Raw genomic sequence first — 17247 nt, forward strand, 5'->3', positions numbered from 1 at the left:
TTTGCTACTTGTGAAGTTGGACGTTTAAAGCCAATTAGACTAATTAGCTTGACTATGACCGATCCAAACTGTGACCATGTGTAGCTTTGTTGTGGCTACTTTATTAGTGGGATGTGAGGGGAACCTTCTGGCAAGCATTTTTGTTCCAACTACTAAATTCTGATGAAAAACATCAATAGAGATAACCTTTTTAGAGAACTTCAGGTTGTCCTCCATTAATTTTTCCTCCTTCGGTTGGAAGGTTCTGATACCGGCCCTGACCTGGGACAAAGAAAGAACAAAAACATAACACTGCAATTTAACTACGTTTTTGACTTCACACTATATGATCCAGAATCTTATCACCATTATAACAAACTTGACCCCATTCAGTTTGATCCTTACTTTATTATAGATAACCTCCAGCACCAGTGTGATGTTTCCTTTGGATGCACTTCCCAAGTTTTCCTTCTTCAAGAACAGACACATCTGCTGTCCATTCTGAACCTTTTAGAATTTAAAAATACAGTATATCCACCATCATAATCTATAATATTTATACTACTTTATATTTTGTATATCAAAGGTATGAGAACTTCACAAACTTTAACAAACATACACTCAGTAAAGGAATCGCCACTTTTCCCAAAAAGTTTGGGGTTTTGTCTCCATTTTCATCGAGGACAGTCAACTCTATCACATCATGAATGTCCTTAATTGGCCTGTAACATAAGAGTTACACAAATATTATTGATATTAAAATATACAACATAAAATAGGATGGATGTCCTGATTTTTCTCCAGACGTCTTGCTTACAATGTAAAGGCTTTGTTCCACTCTGGATTGAGGGTCTTGTAGATGGTGTGAGTTTGAAGTTTGCTGTTACCGAGCTCAATAACACATAAGGGGTTACTTTTTCCTGCAAATAACAAATAATTGTTGTTATTTATTATAAAGAAAAGGCCATGAACATGAGAATAAAAACAAAGGAGTGAATTGTTGTTAGAAATTACCATTGAGGTCTGTTGGCGGCAGATCATTTGCCTTTATAACCTTGACCTGAAGGAAGCCAACCTCTCCCACACATTTGTGTGAGTTCTTTAAACTCTGAAAAAAATGTATCTGATTAAAAACATTTTATCCAAACACCTTTCTTAAGCATGGTTAATAAACGTACCCCATAAAATTGCATCCTTAACACCTTTTAACACAATAATGTAATGTCCACCAGCACCACACCTTACTGAATCAGCTGACAACATTAGGGTCTTTAAAGCATCTCTAAAATGTAATTGGCAGCAGAATATTATACCCACATTTGGGGACTTTCTTCTTTTTTTTTTTCTTTTTTTTACACCAAGAAAACACACTTACAAACTTCTCCACTATTTTGTGTTTCTCATCAGGCTTCTCCAAGGGAGCTGTTCCAATGTCAGAGATGGTGACTCCCCAGCAGGGTCTCAGGGTGACCAGAAACACCAACCTGCCCTTTCCTGGGTCCAGCACATGGGTGTAGAGCTGCCTCTCATTAGGTGAAAATCTTGGTAGGTCAATCTCAAACCTGAGAAAAGGAAAATCACTCATTGAAACACATAGGTCCAACTAGTTCTGTGGAGGAGCCAATGTGAGCAAAATTAACACTACCCACCAGGAAATACTCACATTCCCCATGATTCCTCACCCTTCCTCCCTCTCTTTGAGCACACCTCTACCTGCAGAGGTTCCTGGTTATCTTCAAACTGATTGAAGTCAAACTGCTCTCTCCACTGGGGATTGGCCTGAATGCAAAGGTTCTGAGGGCAGTAAAGACACAGATTCAGCACGTACAGTAACGTGGAAACACACACTCTCACACATTTTGACGCAATGTCGGGTTTAATGCATTATCAGACTGAGCAGCTCCTGCATGACAGGTGGATTAAGTCTTCATTCAGTCCAACCAGAACAAGGCAGGAGAGGAGAAAGAGAGGCGTGTTGTGTGTATGTGTCTCTATTTGTGTGTGCTTGTATGTGTACACCTCAGTAGCCACTCTGGGATTGTAAACACTGACAGCTTCCAATTAGAATCAGCTTTGTTCAACAAACAAACAAGCAGAGAGGAAAGCAGAGAGGTTTACAAAGAAATGACACGACAACACAAGACAAGTGCACCATAGAATCATCAGGGGGGAGGCCAACAAGTACAGGTAGATGAACAGGGCATGCTGGGTATGCAAATGAAGGCAATGAAGCCCAGCACCTGAAGCACAGGGAGAAGTGAGTGGCAGCCTTGCCCAGTCTAATGAGCTGCCTCCGCCATGGCCCAGTGAGCCAAGGTGGAGGTGAGTCACTGACAGGCACCTGCTGAGAGAAAGAAGCGGGGAAGTAAGAGATAGGGGCTGGGAAGAAACACTTGAAGTATAAAGAGCAGACATTAAAGAGACAGAGGAGCATGAGAAAAAGGAGTGTAGGAGAAGTGGGAAAAGAGAGAGACTTTTAAAAAAACAAGTCCAACCTTGCTCTTGTACTTCTGATCACCAAGGCGAAAGCGGACATAAATGTCACCATGGCCATACTGAGGCAGGTCCTGTCCCTCTATCAAGGTGAATCTGAGCACCCCAGACCACATCTGGTTCTTCAGCTGGTTCTTCTGCGTTGGTTCAGCTGGCCGCTGGGTTGGTGTGGCCTGGTTCTGCTGCAGGGCAAAGATACACACAGACAGTTTTTTTTATTTTTTTTTAAAGCACCATGTGTGTGGAGGCTCTGTGCGTTCTCCTCTGTTTACCTGCTCCTGCCTCCGCCTGGCACCTCATCATGTTCACAGAGTGCATGAAAGTAGGACAAAGGTTTACACTATACAGCACATCTCTGTTGGAGCACATTAGCACATCTCTACTGACAGGCAAGCCACACCACGGAGGCTCCTGGAGAGAGAGGAAGAGAGGGACGTCAGCAAGCAGCCAGATGTCCCTGGCTGTGACAGTCCCACTCATCACTGGCTCCCAGACTGAGTGTGGGGAGGCAGGACACTTGGCATACTGCACCAGAGACAGCAGGCAGCAGTGAGTAATGATGCAAACCCCACAGCTCTCTCATCAGCAAATTATGCATACATGCAGTATGTATGGCCAGCATCAGAGTTTACTGCATGTTGGCAAATTCATCCAATTTTAATTTAACCAAAGAAATAACAAATCTTTTCCACTAATGTGAAGCTATAAAAATAAAAAGATGTTGTGCATTAGAGAACTCTGGAAATCAAGGACAAGCACAGCAAATAATCCACTTCTCCTGCCGTGTGTCACAGAGGGAGTGAGAAAGAGAGGCCTTGATATGTTTCCATGTAAGAGTTCCCGTGAGGCCATGCGGTGATAGGCCAGGGCTGTAAAAACAAACAGCAGAGAGGTTGTGTAGGGCTGACTGTAATTAAAGAGCAGGACCGTAATCTGCTCTAGCCTCTTTGATTGCCCAGCTCCTTCAGCTGCCCCAGCGATGCTGCTTCAAACAGCCCCACTACAACTCCCCTGCCACTCCGGCCCCTCCTCCTCACTACGGGGTCACAACCCACATTGCCACCCAATCCGAAGGGGATCAAAGCACATCTCAGGGACCTGAATTAACATGGAATACCACAAGCACAGCCCTATAAATATCAGCCCCTTCAAAAGAAGAGGAACAGAGGGAGTGGAGGAGCGATATAAAACAGGCCTCAGCCAAGTCATCCCAAGTGTTTATCTTGGACACATTTCTATCTCAGCGGCCAATAAAACAATTCCACTTAACTGTAAGTGGCCCCTAAAGAGAATCTATTCCTGGTCCTAAAAGGGCTGTGCGATTGCTTCCATATGGTGGGACAGCATGGGGACAAGCACGATGAGCTCAGACCCTGGACCATTTGGCTAGTACCTCAGCACTGTCCATCCACAGCTGTGATATTACATCCTAACATCTGGGTTATTGCCCGCTATGCCTGGGAATTATCAGCCTTGCCGATCTTAGGCATCCCACACTGGCAACATGCCTCGAACAGCAGAGCCCCCCCTCCCACTTCTACCATACGCCCCCCTCCTGTTTGAAACACTATCACACAGCAGAGTTTTACTTCAGCACTTGCCATTCCCTGTCTCTGTGGTGGTAACACAGAGGGAGAAAACGATGTTCTGAAAGAGGGGGAGTAGAGCCGTAAGAGCTGGGTATTCAGCACTTCCAGGATAGGTGTTAAATGCAATAAGATATTGTATGTTTGTCAAAAATGAAATGGGAAAAAAAATGGCATTGTTACATTGTTAAATTAGCACTGTGATTTAGGCAGCAGAACGTTGTGTAGAGTCCCATCACACATTTCTGTCTCCCTTTGAGTATCTTTAACCATCTGTAGTGGATAACCTACAATGTGTATGAAAATGGCTTCATTCCTTTGTCATCTAATTTCAAATTGAGATTGTCTACTGGACCATCAAGAGACTGAACAGTGGCAGATGTAGTGACTGCATAGGTGTGAATATAAACCCACTCGCTGCAGTGTGAGTCCCAAACAGCCACCCTCCTATTTCACTCTGAATCTAATTACAGCTGCAATATATTGAAAGCCACTTGAGAAGAGATGGAACTTTGTTTACTACAAAACCAAATACTGCTCTATAATACTAAACTATGGGCTTTTTTATGACAACATATTCAGACAACGCTATTATTTTGGTTTTGATCAGAATGTAACATTGTACCATACTTTTTCACAGCAAACGATACCACTGAAAATAATATGCATTGCAAAAAAGGTTCACTATAAAACCACAAAAGAAATAGGCTATGCTGAAACCAAGGTTACACACAAAAGCCTTAGTCCTGAGCATACACCTCATTCTTTGTTGCACCATAGTACAGTGAGCTACTGCCCCCTAGTGCTTCACATCAGGGTAACTGTAAGCTCTACTGTGTAAATGACAAAGTTAAATGCAGGAATACTAATAGCATTCAGGATACAATTTGAAAAATCAAGTTAAAAAATAAATGTAATGATGTCATAATCCATACCTTATTCTTCTTTGCAGGCCATCTCTATAAAAAGAAAAGAATTACAAGAATCAGTGCAAAGAATCCAGAGACTATGGTGAAAATAATTGCATCAAAAAAATACTTAAAATACTCTTACAGGGCTTCTTTTGATGGTAGCATCTCTGAACATTAAGCAGACTTCAACAATAATCACCCCCATGTCATTTTCTTTACGTTTTGGATCATCAAGACGCAACTCCATTTCATAGGTTCTGTTAAAAGATAGAAAGGCAATGCCTTTGACCAAACTGATGCCCATTTATGAATATCCTTATGACAATCTGTTCCCTGAAATATAAAAGATTTATATATTCCTCACTTGTACAAATCAATATCTTTCAGGGGAATAGCACCGGAACCCATGAACTCGTCAGCAGTCCGATTTTTATCATAGACCTGCAACGACATTACAAACATCACTAAGATTACAAATTTTAAGTGTGGGCTCCTGTATCGTAAATAATGCACTCGTTTTCAAAAAAACCTTGCTTACTCGAACTTCCACAATGTGTTCTCGATCTCGCAGAGGATGAGAGAAGGACTCGTTCCATTGTGGGTTCAGGTTTTTATACACCACTTTGCTTTTATAGAACTGTTTTCCTTCAAGTTTGAACTTCACATAAGGATCACTAGTACCTAAAATTCAAATGAAATAACAGCAAATCAGCAAGACAATGTGGCCTCAAGTGTTAACATAAAGCATAATCAAAGTGTAAAAACACTGCTTTCATAGCAATCTATGGTGAAAAAGAATTATTTGATGCAAACTATGTTTACTTCGTGTGGAACATATTATCACTTTAGAAATGTACACTGTGTATAAACACACACACACACACACACACACACACACACACACACACACACACACACACACACACACACACACACACACACACACACACACACACACACACACATACACACCCTTCCCCCATGCTGGTTGTGTGAGAGACTGAAATATGTGAGGAGGAGGCGCACCCCACACATGGCAAAAACAGAGGGATGTAGCTGTTTAATTGTGAAAGAGTAGAAACACTCGCCAGCATGAGGCAACCAGAAACCAAAATCTAGAAGCAACCAGTGTTAATCTCCCAAGCCTGTTAAGAAAGTCTGTTTGTGAGTGGGGTGGGGGTATGGGACTTCTTTGTTTCTGCAATTGCATGCAGATTGGCCAAAAAATGAAAGCCAGTCCCATGCCTTCATTTGTATAGGGGAATAAAGGGGTGCTTGAGAGAGCCTGCAGGGAGGCTTGAATCACATGACAAAGGCCCTGTGGGGATGGGCTGTCAGGCCTGTCAGCTCCCCACTCCAAATGAACATCTCGCAAAGGCAGGCAGGACCCACAGCAGCTCCACCCTGCCAGCCTGTGACAGGGAAACCTCCAGGCAACTTGACAGGAGGAGAATGTGGCAGCTAGCAAGGAGAAAAGCTCTGGCATGACTGAGAACGGTGACGATGGAAATTAATGGGGAAAAAAGGGGAGAACAAAAACCAAGGAGTGGGGGCCGGTGGCGTGGGTCCTTTCAGAATATGTAATGACAATGTATGCCATTGGTGAGCCTTTGGCACGGTGTTGATTGTTGGGCAAACAGTGGAAAGACAGGGGGCGTGTGGGGATTGCATCATCATGGTGCCATCTTGTCAGGGAAAGTAAGGTCTCAACTAGCAGGGAGTAGGGCACTGGGTTAGGAGGGTGTCCTGCCACCATGCAGGAAAAAAAAAACAGTTAAACATCATGGTAAAAAAAAAAGTCCTTTCACTGTTAAGCTGTGAAGTGATTTCCCAAAGCCACAGGAGCTACAAGTATAATATTAGTTAAAATCACAGCATAACCAAAGGGTTTATATTTTCAATTAGATCAGATTAACATAGCTTTGAAGTACTGTCATTACAAAAACTTCTGCTATAAAAATAATTTTTACTTTAGGTAAACCTAACCACATTAGTACAAAAAATTGTCAGTGAATAATCACTCTTAATGAGACCACACATGAATTCACTCATGTCGTAGTTCCATTTATGTCCACTTGATGTCACTGCTTTCCCAAAGTAAACTCAACAGGGCCTCAGGGAAGGGTCATGATGAATGGAAATTTGTATTTCATACTCTCTGTCGATCTTTCTCTCACAGATCAATATGATTGTCACTGGTGACTCAAATCTCAACAGGCAACCCGGTTATGGAAATCAGTTCATTAAAAAGAGGTTATGTTTGATTTTATACCTGGATGGTGTCAATTACTAACTGCAGAAAAAGTAAATACATCAACAAAGTAATTTGAGAGAAAAAACTGCGCGGCTGGAAATGTTTAAATACATGATAATTTGTGGGGTAAGTTGATAGCAACTTTTTCTTAAAAAATTGTGAGCCACATTTTTTGTTTCAAGAAAGCCTATTAGATATGAGATTAAGGATTATAATTATGTGATCATCAATTAAATTTAGCAAAGAATCCACCACCAATATCCCTGGCATACCATTCAAAATCAGCTGTTTAAACAGGTGTCAGTACCAGTGGTTTCATGTAATGAGTACCAATTGCTTTATCCCAGTCTGGCTTTTGTCATACTGGTCTGACAGCATACTTCTCATTTTTTTCTTTGTACATACACCACTTGACAAGAGACGTCATCCTAACAAGTAAACAGGAGCATTAACTGAACACGTCTCATCTTGCCTTTATACACAATAACACATTTCCCATTCACGACTTTCCGCAGTTTGATTGGTTCATGAACACAGCAAGATTAACAAGATGTATACACACTGTGTGTACATGCAGTGCTTCATCAAGGGCGCACCCTTTCTAAAAGCCAACACACAAAGAACTGCATATTTTTAGGGTGTACAAGAACTTCCAACATCCAATTTGGCATCTCTTGATCTGTACTGATGCATCCAAAATTCCTACAGTTAAGACAACAGTGTGATGTTAGCTTATAAAGAGATAGTAATTATCCTCTTAAGATCCAAGTGAGACCGCTACTTGGTCTTTCAGGCTGTGAAAAGCCACAACTTATACATCACCTGCAGGTTGCTGACCTACCAGAGCGCTTGTCCCTGATGACCAGGTTCCTTCCCTGCTTTAAGTTGATGTTCAGGAGGTATCTCTGGAACGGGAGAGGTACTTGAGCCTCAGGCCCTGCCGTCAAAACCTGCTGTGGAGAACCATTCACATTTGTATGCTTTCTCATGTCAGATGTTATTTCAATGGGTACAGTTGTCCAGTAAGTACTCACAGAGTTTTCTAAAGGATCTTGCAGATTTTCGTCAAAGTAGTCATACGGTTCACTGCACATCTACATAGAAAAAAAGGTTGCAATGACATTTTATGAAACATCAGAAGCTAACATTTTGTATAGTATAGTCAAGCTGAGATTTGTGTGCACTGCTCTGTGGTTCACATAAGGATGTTCATCCATTTCAAGACAAACTTTAACATTCCTCATGACTATAGAGAATGTCTTTTAGGGACAAACAATGTGTCTACAGTACGTAAATACTGTTGAGGCAAAGTGAGATGTTATCAACCTCTGTGTACTTTTTTTATAGAGTTCTTCGTGCCACATTGTGTCTAACTAGTCACACTGGTTTACAACTGGTTTCCATATCTAGGAGTCATCTAGACAAAACAGCACACAACAGCCTTAGTTTCAACTATACCCAGGAGCTGTATAAAGTCAAATCCCAGGTGGTGACTTTATATTTAACACCAACCTTGTGAGGATGCTTTTGATATGTTGCACCAGTAGACTGAATAGTTACTGTCATAAAGTACATGCTCAGACACCATATTAGAGTGTGAGGACACCTCTTAGCATAACAGCTGAAGTATGCGAAATGACAAACTACACTATTTTAAAGTGAAAACATGCAAACATTCAAGTGAATGTGACCAATGTTGAAATATATGTTACTCAAAGTACTTATTGTGTTGATGCTTTATATTATATTTCTGACAAATTATGTGTTTTTATTCACAATGCCTTCATAACTTCACACATGATCCTCTCGACCAATTTACTGTGGCACTAGAGATTGCATACTTGAATATAATTTCTAAGGAATAATTAGTTTCATCTAAGTTTGTAGAAGTATAAGGTCTTTGGTGTATGGACTGGATCGGTTTGGATCAGTGTTATTTCACTAATAACTAAATGACAGGACAAATTTCAAATTACATAAATCTAAAGTGCATGAAGACTTCAAATAAAAACAGGATCCTCTGTAGTTAAATTCACATAATAAAACTGACCTCTATTTCTTCCAGGCCTTCCTCATTCTGGGCTTCTTCAAGTAAAGCCTGTTCTGTGGAGAACTGTCTCATCACAAAGGGAGAGCAAGGTTCGCGGTCCAGTTCCTCCGAGTCTGTCGTCCAGGGCATGTTGACTTGCTCTTCACTGGGGGTGCCACAGGCGGAGTCCATTGAGGTACCATCAGCACTTTCCAAAGGAGTACCCAGAGAATCTAATGTCAAGAAAATGCTATCTGGAATAAGAGCATTTTTTCTGAATGTTTGCGGTGTCTCTTTTTCAGATGATGGCCTTCTCTGTTCAAATGGTGTGGTCCTCTTTTCTATATTTGGCTTCACTTGGTCTCCCAATGAGCTTGCTCTGGCCACTGCTGCTGCAAGAGGACTTGAGAGCACTCTCTCTTCTCCATTGAGACTCTGTCTCTCTCCAAGGTCTGGTCTTTGTGAAAGAACTTGTGTGTCAGTAAAAACTGATCTTGGTGCAGGAATAGGGTCAACAGAAAATGTTGGTACATTTCCGTGGGCTCTTTTATCCACTTGTGCATACAAGGCTTCTCGAGTCCAGTTCACGTCATCCTCTGAGCCTGGATTTATCATATCATCAGTTTCCTCATAAAGGGTCAGTGTCTCGACTGGACCACTCATCCTTTTCAAACCTGCACCCATGTGAGCTGTAGGAACCCAGACTGTAGTTTCTGGGACTGATTCATAGAGTTTGTCTGTGAAAGGTGGTCCATCAGTGACTGAGCCGCTTGCATTAGAATCAGTATCACTCAGACGGGGAGAGATGCCAAAGGTATCAGAGTCAGTTGACAAGGCGTTATCTGCAGAAAATGCTCCACCTGGCACCAACCGTAGGTCTGGTACAGAAATACTGCGCCGATGAGCCAGACTCCTCCCCTGCTTGGCAAGTGCCTTCTTACCTGGCTTCTTCAGGTTGGGCAACTTAGTCTTCAGACGCAAGTTCTCCAAGAAATTCTTTTTCTTGGTTTCCATCTTGAGTGATACCTTTCAGATAAATAAAAAATTGTGTTACAGGTCTAACACAATGAAACAAGGTGCTTTATGTACTGCTCAGACTCAGTCAAGGGAAATGATATAAACTACAACAGCCAAATATAAATCGCCTCTTGGCGTGGCCAGTAAAGTTATGATTCTATCTTGAAAAAATGTTGGCTATACTCACACTTAGCTTTGAGCAAAAAACACAAAACCTCTGAATATATTTTCCTATTGTGTTCTATATTAGAGTTCCTCTCTGTGGTTTTTATCTTGAATAATATTTCATGAGGGCAAATTTTGATCATTGAACAGGTATTACTGTACAGAAGGGGAAGATGTACATTCAGTTAAGACATAGTAACATAGTGGAAGATAAGATAAGCCCAACAATAGCAGAGACATCTTAATTGTTGGTTTACCAGCTGAATTAGTGTTACATCAAACTGTACATACTTCTCCCAATTGTCTGTCTTGACCTAATAAAAACAAAACAATGCCTTCTGCTAACTAAATCAGCACCTTACAAAACCAAAACTGGGCGGTAAGCTAGATTATCATAGTAAAATCTTAGCATTAATTATAAGGCCTGATATCTGATCTTACAAACATTTCCAAATTAATTATTTCACCATCATTTCAGTCTTATTTAGTCAAAGAAAATATTGTGCTATACCTGTTCAGTTGACCTCTACTGAAAAGCCTGAAAGAGCAACAAACTGATTCAGTTTCCACCGAGAGCAGCAACAAATTCTCCAACAAGCAGCTCAGCCATCCTAACTATGATGAAAAAGAGGAAGGAGTAAACGACAGTGACTTACCTTTCCTGCTTGATGACAACTTTGAAGACAAGTGATTGGTTGGAGAGGCCAAGCTGCGTTGAAGTAGCCATACCAGTCTCACAGGGTGAGTTTCAACGATTATGATAATGCCAGTTATATGGTGTTAAGGGTTGAGTCCTGCCCAGGACTAGCATGACTAATAGAGCAACAACAGTACAGTATGACAAGTTATGCGGGATCAGAAAAAAAAAATCAGACGACAAATATTCAGAGAATTAAGACACTGTGAGAAAAGATTAGATAGACACTGAAGCACTGAAACTATTATGAAAAAGTTGCTCACTATACAGCAAATTTAACAGCCAGTTTTGTCAGTCTGTTTATTGTTGATTTGAAAATTTGACTGTTTATTTGCATTTGTTAGGCTATTTGTCTGTTTTAAGACTTGCATGCATTACACTTCCTCTAATATGGGTTCTCTTATAAGTCCAAGTATTTGAAAATATACTTAATTCCATAATCTATCCTAATTCTACAATACAACTGTCCTTCATATCTGTCCAAAACAGTCTCAAAATACTGCTGATGGATTGTGCAACATGACTGTGGCATATGAAATGTGAAATGATGAAATGATCTGTTCATCTTATCTCATCCCTCATCTTCAGCACGGATCTGGCACTCAGTGGCTGCCTTGTCATACCAAACTCCATTTCTTTCCCACAGCCACATATTTGTTTACAGTGGAACAAGGTTTAGCCTACGCTCGTCAAAAGTGAGCATTTGTGTTTGCAAAGTATAAACTATAGCTGTCTGTCCACACATAGAAGCCACCCACTGGTGTTCAATCTCCCTCTCCTTGTCTGTGCCTAACGGTGGAGACTACAGTGTATGACAACAGATGTGTTTGAGTTTGGACAGAGTCTTGTTCAATATTTGCCGATGTCTTAAAGAGATCAGGCCCACATGAAAGAACCCCAACTTGGCTCCCAGTTGAAAGGCAGGGCTGGCGATCCGAACAGGGCAAGCCCCTATGGCAGGTGGCCTGTCGCCCTCCTTCTCACACAACTCAAACATCCCAAAACCCTGCTTAGTTACTCTACACATGCATATTGGACCTGTTCCAGGCTGCAGCACAGCTGGTCTGATGGACTTGAAGCCAAGAACATGCACTTGGGGACAAATATACAGAGTGATGCACATGCAAGCCTTTCAGAGTGAATACCGGATGAAAGATTGAACTACACAGCTGACCTTAAACCCCTGGTTGTCTCGCGGTGTTTTATGATTTGCTATTCAATGGTGATGGAAAAAATGTTTTTACTATGCATAACCATAGCAAGGCCACAGTGGAGAAAATGAGAATGAAGTCCAAAATTCAGAATTCAACTTTGGCAAATAACTGTAAGTAGTAAAATTTACTTTTGTACCTAAAGTAAATGTATTTAGGTACAACGTATAACGTTAACTTGTCATTAACTTTTGGTAAATGGGTTTAAAAAGTACCTCCAGCAACCACTTAAATGTATTGAAATCAAAGAATTAAGACTAATTCCAAAACGGAAATACTCACGTAAGTACAAGTAACGCTGACTTTTGAAATTATGAAACTTACTTTATAGATTAAAAACACAAATTCTTGAGTCCCTGTGGATATATATCTGTATATTTAGTTTAAGCCTGTTATCTTTTCACATCTTTTAAATGACCGACTAACAAGTCCAACCAGCGGTTAGCTACCTGTTGTTGTTTTTTTCCAGACAGTTGTTGTCGTGACCTGTTAGCTTCAGTGGTTTACCAACTTACCTGAGCTGAGCTAACAAGATGTATCGACTCATTGTGTTACAGTGCCTTCTGCTGGTGATACCCTGGAATTACACGGATGTCGTCTGCTACTGCTACAGGGGAACTAGGTGACCACTATGTGTCACCTGTGAAATGTTGTTTCTTGTTTCTACTGTGTGGTATTTGCATTTGATCTGTATGAAAATCCATATTATATATAGATAAAACCTAATTGATTTAACACCTTTCAAGTCAACTAAAGGCTAAAAGAGACACCAGTAATAGTTATCCAAAAATATATGAAAATAATAATAATAATAATACTCTGACTGTAGTCACTCTGCATAACGAGTACTTTTACTTTTTATACTATATACATTTAAACTGTGCTATTATTACTTTTTCTTAAGCAAAGGATCTGCCATTGAATCATCAGCTATGTTTCTCTTTTAATATTCATTTCATAACTGGAATTCACCAGAAAGAGTATGTCAGACAATCTTCCTAAATAAATTCAGGGATTTGAAGATTTTAACAGGATTGTATTGTCTGCTTCGATTGTATCATTGTGTGATAGACAATGGCAGTGGCTCCAGACAGTGTACCAACTGATCTATGAGGTCAATAAAATACATTTTCAAAGTGAAATTCAAAGAGGAATAGACATTGAGTTCAGATTGAGCATACACTGAGGTGTTTAATAAAGTTGACAGTTTCTACTGTTTGGGACTTCACATGAGAACAAATTCTATGTAAGAGTTGTTTACTTCATTTTATACAGAATAAGAGAGATAACCTAAATTACACATTAAAAGCCAATATTTGTACTTTTGTGAAGAATACAAATTTTGTACAACAATATCTAGCATAGTATCTTATTTGTTTAATAAAAAGTTCACTTGAATATTTATTGTATGATGAAAATAAAATAACACATTCAAGGGAAATAAAATGTAGATTAACTTAAAATCTCTTTCGATTTTGAAACAAATAATTTCATTATTGGCAACAAAGTCCAGCTTGTGCCGCCAAACGGTCTGAGCATCCAAACCGAAAACAGCTTCTTTAGTTAAGTGAACTATCAACTACAAACACTTACCAAACACATAGTTCTGTTTATAAAAGCCATGAAGCAAAGCAGTGTACTCTTGCACAGCAAAGTGAAGAAAGTCCTCTACAACCCTTTCCTTTCACATTCATCAGTTGTGCACAATTTGGACATAGACCCAAAGAGCAAAGTGTATCACAGTGCATTCACCGTGCATTTTCTTGTGTGAGTCTTTTCTGAGAAGAGGCAGGTCTGGTCAAGTTTGAGTGATATCTGCATTGTTGGTTTTTTTCTTTAACTGAGAGAAAATAAAAGTGGTGTAATTTTTCTTTGGGATAAGGCATTTTCTAACTGTGCATATAGATAGAGAAACTACAAAATTCCCTGATATGTTATCAAGTGCTAAAGTATGTGCTCAACTACGAGGTGATGCTGCCAAGACAGGCAGACAATTTTTGTTGTAGTCATTTATTATTGCTATTTTCACCTGCTGTGTTATACTGGATTACATTATGAACTACTATACATCATGTAATGTCTACTAATGTATATGAACATGAAGAGATTGCCCCGGGGGATCCAAATCAATCAATTTAATTAAATGTATCATATGCATCTTGAAGTTCGGGCACTTCAGGATAAGAGGCTAGCAGTCTCTTGCTAATGCTTTGTGGACTACATATGACCTGTAATGACATCATATTCTGTGTACGTCATGTGAATTGAGGGTAAAACTGCATAGATCATTATGGGCTTATACTGAGAACTACTGTGGTGTTGATGATGGGGGGCAGCGAGAACAGAAACCTCAGAAACACACACAAGATATGTCACGGCGAATGCAGAGCGATAACCTCTCTTGTACAGCAAACTTCTCATACAAATGTGTGCAATCCAGCAGTGAGATTGAAGTCAATGACATTGCATTGTTGTTGTTGTTGTTGTTGTTGTTGTTGTTGTTTTTGTTGTTGTTATGAATTAGCTGCTGAATTATTCGCTTCTGTGATGATGGAGAAGAAAACAAGTCACAGCCCCTTTTTCCTCTCTGCAACGTGTGATGACTGAGGCATCAGACTTATGTTGCAACACCTTTCACGTACATGACTTAAGCACCTTCAGATTTTCACTTTTCTGGCTCCTAAGGTTCCTAGGCCTACAGTACTCCTACAAGTTATAGGGCATTGATATAAGATACAATTTCTGGAGCCAATTAAGGAAACACAGGAGTATTTTTGTACATAATTATGACTGACATTTCAAGTAGACTGCGATATTTACAACCACATGTGGGCACAGGCATGATAAATTTTGTGTGAAGCTCAGCAGCCACTTCTACCACATGTGTGTCTTCTGCCTAAACTCCATGAAACCGGTAACAGGATAGTGGAAATAGCCTGAGAAATGGCATGTCTTTCAGTTGAGCTACATGCAATAACAATAGATTATTCTTCAATGTGGGGCTGGGACCTTGGGTTTGAATGTTGGCAGTGTATTCCGCAGCTGCTGGTACACAACTAACACGAGCTAACACAATAGGAGGGAAGAAACCCTATTTCCCCTAGCCTTGTGATCATCCTTCACAAATATGAAAATAGTGGAACTTCAACCTCACAGCATTATTATTACAATGTCTTAAGGACAAACAGTCACCACTAATAGAGAGAGAAAAAAAAACAAATCGACCATCTGGAACTGAAACACATAGGAGATTATCTTGATAATTCAATTTAGAAGAGATGACAGTAAAATGAACACAATAGCAAATATTGACCAGTGAATGATCTACTTTTTTAAGGGTCTACTCTTGTAAACTTGGCTGTGATCCACAAAAATATACTTTTCTTGAAAACAGCGATCGTACAGTACTTTCAGTATGTACTCACACCCTGGTGATATATATTAAAGTCGCTATTTACACAACAAAAGAAAATGTTTGGCTCAAATTTTCAATTATACAAACAGAACAGCAAATGTTCATGGCTTTAGATATTGATTCATGGTCTGGTTTACATGACTTTACACTGTTTGTAATAAAGCACAATAAAAAATTAAACTATGGTGAGAGAAATGGTGCACTTGAGTGAACTGTTAGGAAAAACCATAGCAACTGTACAAAACAACACAAAAGAACAGCTTTGGCTTATATTACTGATGAACTGTTAGCAAATGTGAACATGTTGATTTTCTCACCAGTTCAACTGGACAGGTTCGCATTATCGTAATTGCACATGTATATATCCTACTCTTTTAAATTATAAAATGAATAGTATGTCATTATTGCGATAAATTCTGTTGCTATTTTTGTTTTTACCTCCCCATTTATTTCATTTATTCACTAAAGTAGTCTCAACTGTTGTTCTTTGTATGACCAAAATTCCTGTATAGTACTCATTAACCTCATGCTGTCTGTATCTCCTGATTGACTGAATCAATAAATTAGAAGAGGCCACTTGAGACAAAGGTCTTGTATGGTTACAGCATGATTTTAAAAGATAGTTCTTGCAGTGAACGTCATATGTAAGGGTCCTCAGCCTGAAAGCAACACAACTTTCTCTGATTGTTTGCAACATGCGAGCACAACAGCAAAACAGCAACTACATGTAAGTGTCTGACTAGACCAGTGACTACATTAATCTACTGCCTATTGTTTAACATTTTTCTTTCTTCTGCAAAAGTCATCTGAATTGCACCAAGTACCTGATACCACCTGCTTGTGCATATAATTCAGTCCAGCTAACTGAGATTTTTTTTTTATCTTACTGTATCAGTTTGAGAATTGACTTTAGATATGTCCTGACATGTCTTATTACATTACATCTCAGTCTTACAAATTGAAAATGGAGTTGAGTAATAGTATCATAATGATAGCTCTAAGGACCCTTCTCTTTCTTTTATCGCCATGTCTAACCCCTCCCTCTCTCTGACTGGCTGGTGACTGGAGGCTTGATCGGGGCTCTTTATGTCACCCATGTGTCCATGCGCAAGCGCTTGACCGAGGGGCTCTCCCTGTCCTCAGAGCCAGCAGGGGGTCTTCCGAGCCCTAGCGGGGAGTGGAAGTCTGGCCGGTGGTCTTCACGATCGCTGCCATCATATGAGCTACAAGAGGAGCTGAGGCTGTCGGCAGGTGAGCGTCCCAGAACTTCCTGTCGGCTGGACCCTTGCTGCGGCTGTTGCGGGGGGAAGCCGGACGGGGTGACACGCTCCCGTGGCGGCGAAATGGGCTCGGACTTGATGTTTATGCTCTGGCTGGTGCTGATGGAAAGGTTGGAGCCCTGAGGTAGGTGACCTCCACCACTGCAGAGAAATCAAGCAGGGCATTTTGAGTTCAGACCAAAAAATGAGACAACAAATGTGAGGTGCAAC

General features: G+C 40.3%; 2 protein-coding genes across 11 annotated transcripts in view; both read right to left on the reverse strand.

Moving 5' to 3' along the window:
- The window catches only part of mctp2a (multiple C2 domains, transmembrane 2a), a 31889-nt gene extending 20855 nt beyond the window's left edge, over positions 1 to 11034 (reverse strand). Inside the window, exons 1-16 of one of the 2 annotated variants that reach the window (XM_056388176.1) lie at positions 10946 to 11034; positions 9274 to 10278; positions 8258 to 8317; positions 8065 to 8173; positions 5508 to 5650; positions 5334 to 5410; positions 5112 to 5226; positions 4994 to 5017; positions 2475 to 2654; positions 1643 to 1773; positions 1355 to 1541; positions 994 to 1087; positions 797 to 899; positions 599 to 701; positions 385 to 486; positions 187 to 261 (exon numbers count right to left, since the gene is read on the reverse strand). In XM_056388176.1, the coding sequence (XP_056244151.1) occupies positions 187 to 261; positions 385 to 486; positions 599 to 701; positions 797 to 899; positions 994 to 1087; positions 1355 to 1541; positions 1643 to 1773; positions 2475 to 2654; positions 4994 to 5017; positions 5112 to 5226; positions 5334 to 5410; positions 5508 to 5650; positions 8065 to 8173; positions 8258 to 8317; positions 9274 to 10266 (2496 nt within the window). In that variant the 5' untranslated portion in view covers positions 10267 to 10278; positions 10946 to 11034. Of the gene's footprint in view, positions 1 to 186; positions 262 to 384; positions 487 to 598; positions 702 to 796; positions 900 to 993; positions 1088 to 1354; positions 1542 to 1642; positions 1774 to 2474; positions 2655 to 4993; positions 5018 to 5111; positions 5227 to 5333; positions 5411 to 5507; positions 5651 to 8064; positions 8177 to 8257; positions 8318 to 9273; positions 10279 to 10945 lie in introns of both variants that reach the window. The other variant, XM_056388175.1, reaches the window with a different exon arrangement.
- Positions 11035 to 13507: 2473 nt separating this feature from the next.
- mef2aa (myocyte enhancer factor 2aa) overlaps positions 13508 to 17247 on the reverse strand; it is a 59536-nt gene continuing 55796 nt past the window's right edge. For all 9 annotated transcript variants that reach the window (XM_056386978.1, XM_056386973.1, XM_056386971.1 and 6 more), the window contains one exon: positions 13508 to 17178. In XM_056386978.1, the coding sequence (XP_056242953.1) occupies positions 16842 to 17178 (337 nt within the window). In that variant the 3' untranslated portion in view covers positions 13508 to 16841. The remainder of the gene's footprint in view (positions 17179 to 17247) is intronic.

Source organism: Seriola aureovittata, chromosome 10 (assembly GCF_021018895.1).
Source record: "Seriola aureovittata isolate HTS-2021-v1 ecotype China chromosome 10, ASM2101889v1, whole genome shotgun sequence".
Classification (NCBI taxonomy): Eukaryota; Metazoa; Chordata; class Actinopteri; order Carangiformes; family Carangidae; genus Seriola; species Seriola aureovittata.